The sequence below is a fragment of the Ischnura elegans genome, chromosome 9, assembly GCF_921293095.1.
Source record: "Ischnura elegans chromosome 9, ioIscEleg1.1, whole genome shotgun sequence".
Classification (NCBI taxonomy): Eukaryota; Metazoa; Arthropoda; class Insecta; order Odonata; family Coenagrionidae; genus Ischnura; species Ischnura elegans.
This window is the reverse complement of record NC_060254.1, coordinates 971,028-975,141: the sequence shown is the minus strand read 5'-3', so window position 1 is coordinate 975,141 and position 4,114 is coordinate 971,028. Positions and strand designations below refer to the sequence as shown.

Sequence of the window (4,114 nt, the reverse complement as noted above, 5' to 3'; positions counted from 1 at the left end):
CTTGTACACCCTGCGACTGATTTATAACTTTTATTAGGCATATTTCGGAAAATCTTCTATAATTTCGTCCATATAAGGTATCTAGAGAAAATAAAATTCAAAGCTCTAACGTTCCTCACACTCGAGCTGAAATGTTACACAACAGAAATATATACAATTCCATAACATAAAAATTCTTGATATCACAAAAATTATTACTTCATCAAAAAATCTTAAAATATACACTTAACTTTCCACGTGGTAATACAATTCAAAGTAATTTAAGTTTATCAAATTTAATTTCTTATAGTTACCAGACATCTTCTGCGTCAATGTTTCCACTTCCTTTCCGCAATCTGAAAAAATATATATCTAAATTAAAGATGAAAAATGTAACATTACACGAAAATGTCTAAGGCAATGTGATTTTAGGAAGGCCATTTTCATTAAGACTTACCAAATGATGTCAATGCCTTTCCTCTCAGAAGCACAGGGTTTTTTAAATTAAATTGCTATTATAAGAACAGAATGAATTCATTAATGATTAGCAATCCTTAACAAACTGGCAAGGTTACATTGTGTCCTCGTTTAACGTTGTTTCACGATAACGTTGTCCAAAAATTGAAACCGTTGATCATTTAACGTCGTTATGGCTTGCGATAACGTGCTGTTCAAATTATGCGCGACGAAAAAAAATGAATGGTGAATAGGACGCAAGCGCATCTGATGTACAGTAAATATTGCTATATTAATGCGATTGATAATTTTCGTTCGACAGAAAAGGTTGGCGTGGGTAGCGTATGTTAGATATGCATCTGAGCGAATAATTATCGCCTCATTTACCCATTATCCGTATATTTTTCTGATTCCAACCGAAAAAATGCGCGTAATATAAATATGTTGTAAAGTCATCACGCGTATATTTTTGGTCTACAGCCTTCCATCGGTTAAGTTGCCTGTAGACTTGAAATATCCCAATTGCGGTAGTAGTACACCGCGTATATTTTTGGTCTACAGCCTTGCATCGGTTAAGTTGCCTGTAGACTTGAAATATCCCAATTGCGGTAGTAGTACATCGCGTATATTTTTTGTCTACAGCCTTCCATCATCTAAGTTACCTGTAGACTAGAAATATCCCAAATGTATACGCCTTCAATTTTTCGTGTATTATACGTCGCGTATATTTATAATTGGCTGTTTCAGGCGTAACTTTATGGAATCTACCTGTCATGATGAATATACATGACATGATATTTATGTGAAATAACTAATGCTTCCTTTACTTTTCATCACGGGTATATTTTTGGTCTACAGCCTGACATCGGTTAAGTTACCAGTAGACTTGAAATATCCCAATTGCGGTAGTAGTACATCGCGTATATTTATGGTCTACTGCTAACTTCCATCGGTTAAGTTACCTGTAGACTAGAAATATCCCAAATGTATACGTCTACAATTTTTCGTGTGCTCTCAGGGATGGCATGTATTCTGCAGGTGTAATGTACTATTCTACGGCTTGTATGTGTTCACATAACTTGTAAGCTTTATTCAAGCTTGTACATAACTTTTTGAAAGCTATGTACAGCTTTCAAGCCAGAATAGGTTTGTCACAGCAAGTTTGCTGCAAACTTGCCACGACAAGGTTTGTCGTGACAAGCCACCCAGACGGCACAGGAAGTTTTCGTACCTGAATACGAGGGTGGACAATCGAGATACAAAAATCGCGCTTAGGAAGTTACTTAGAAGGTTTTGTTTCTTTATTTCCTTTAATGACGAAAAAAGATGCAAGAGGACTGGCAAATTCATATGCATCGATAAAATTGTATCTCATCGATAAAACTGTATTCGGTCTGGGACTATTTTCTTTCGCGGGTGGTGCCATCTGGTGCCATCGTGCCATATCCTCCTAGAAAGATCACATGCCTTCACAAGCCGTTGGAGATGGCATGGTTTACGTCACGTCTCACCACATTTCAGGGATTATTGTGGTTAAGTTTGTGAAAAATAGAGTGTATGGTAATGGTGAAGTTTCCCTTATTCTTTAATTTCATTCTCTGGGCTTCAGAAACGTGTTTGTGAGATATTTTTGTTAAAAATGCCTTCCGTGTGTGTAATGTCGGTATGTAATGGAAACTCCGGGACATGGCTCAAGTTTTTAGCTTTCCAAAAGATCCTGAGTTGAAGAAGAAGTGCATTTGGGCGATAAGAAGAAAACATTTCACCCCTACGAAAAGCTGTGAGGTATGTACTCTTTCTCGCTGTAATTATTTGGATGTAATTTTAAGTTAGAAGTGGCTTCGGGATGTTGATGCATCAACATCCCTAACTATTCAGTACTATAGTACTATTCAGTACTAAAAATGGCGATTGAAAATATTGTAGCAGCAATTCTTTTGAAAATTCTTGCATTTTAGTTGTCTTTTTTGTATTAATTCATTCGGTGAACGTGTGGTTAAAAGGAGAAACTAGGAATAAGCTGCCAAGTTTATAGGATCGAATATTGCTTCTTAGCTTGCCCTATGGTGTATTACACGTCGGCTTTCATCATTTCAAATTATCTTATGCTATAGTGTAAAACAATAAAAATATCAGGCATACAAATATTTACTATATTTACGAGCCTAGTAATTTGATTAGAAATACCAAAAATTGGAAATGATTTGACCTAATAAGTTACATGCTATTTTATTATTTATTAATTTTAGGTGTGTGAGCTTCACATCGCACTGTGGCGGCACAATTTAAATCCGCGCGCCAGCTGTTGGTGCGCCTGGCGACCGGCAATTGTCGCGAGAGTTCGGAGACGACACAGCCAGAGGTCGCAATGGTCGACCACGCCGCTGACTGGGCGCCGCCATTACTTTTTCCGGAGAGTCCGACCGAATCTGGTGATTTGTGCGCACGCTACCGTGACCACGCCAACCGGCGTTATTCTGTATTGAACGATCTAACGAAAATACATTGTTATTGTTTAATTGAGGTGGTTTATTTGACTGTACTGCACCTTCCCCCTCAAGTGGTGACCCCGACGTGATCTTCGAGTTTAAGTTATTTTTGTGCATCCTGTTAGTTGGCGTCCAAAATGGCGACTCCCCCGAACCAAGTCCCGCCTACCGGCGAGGCTTCGGTTAATCGTGTAGCCATGCGTGTGCCACCTTTTTGGCCGGAACGACCGGCGCTTTGGTTTAGCCAGTTGGAGGTGCAGTTTTCCCTCGCCGGCATAACCAGCGAACTGACAAAGTTCTCCCACGTGGTCGCTCAATTGGACAACCGCCATGCCGTGGAAGTGGAGGACATTATTGTGAATCCCCCCAGTGAATCCCCATACAAACGAATTACGGAAGAACTAATTTCGCGTTTGTCCACCTCGCAAGAGACGCGCATCCGCCAACTCCTCGAACACGAGGAACTCGGGGACCGGAAGCCCTCCCAATTCCTCCGACACATCCGTTCTCTCGCGGGTAATTCCGTACCCGACGACTTTGTGCGGACTTTGTGGGTGAATCGCTTGCCATCCTCCGCCCAAGCGATCCTGGCCACGCAGGATTCCACGGATTTGGCGGGATTGGCGAAGCTGGCCGACAAGGTATGCGAGGTGACGTCACAACCCCAGGTCGCCAGCGCCGAGGCGTATTCCGAAATGGCGGAACTTCGAAAGCAAATGGCGGAGCTAACGAGGCAGGTCGCAGCGTTGAGCACACAAAGGTACCGCGCCCGCTCGCGATCCAAGAGCCGCCCTCGCCATCGCAGCCCATCCGGAAACCGTGACCCGCGGTTTTGCTATTACCACGGGAAGTTTGGTGCTGCTGCCCACAAGTGCCGCCCCCCCTGTGCTTATGTGGCGGAAAACCCGAAGAGCAGCGGTTAATGGCGGCCGATGGCCGTTGCTCTACGCCCCGCCGCCTTTTCGTCATTGATGCCGCAACGAAGACAGAGTTTTTGGTCGACACAGGGTCCGACCTCTGTGTTTATCCCCGTACAAAAGTGAAGGGACGGAAAGCTTTATCCGCCTATCAGTTGTTCGCCGCGAACGGCACCGTGATCGCGACGTACGGATGGATCGACTTGTCGCTCAATTTCGGTCTCAAACGCCACTTCCGCTGGCGATTCGTCGTCGCGGACGTTGACAGACCGA

At 43.0% G+C, this 4,114-nt stretch overlaps 1 protein-coding gene across 1 annotated transcript; it reads left to right on the top strand.

Annotated features, from left to right (window-relative positions):
- Positions 1-3,061: 3,061 nt before the first annotated feature.
- On the top strand, positions 3,062-3,847 carry LOC124165850. Its single transcript, XM_046543375.1, has one exon. The coding sequence runs from the start codon at positions 3,062-3,064 to the stop codon at positions 3,845-3,847; it is 786 nt and encodes a 261-aa protein (XP_046399331.1).
- The last annotated feature ends 267 nt before the right edge of the window (positions 3,848-4,114 follow it).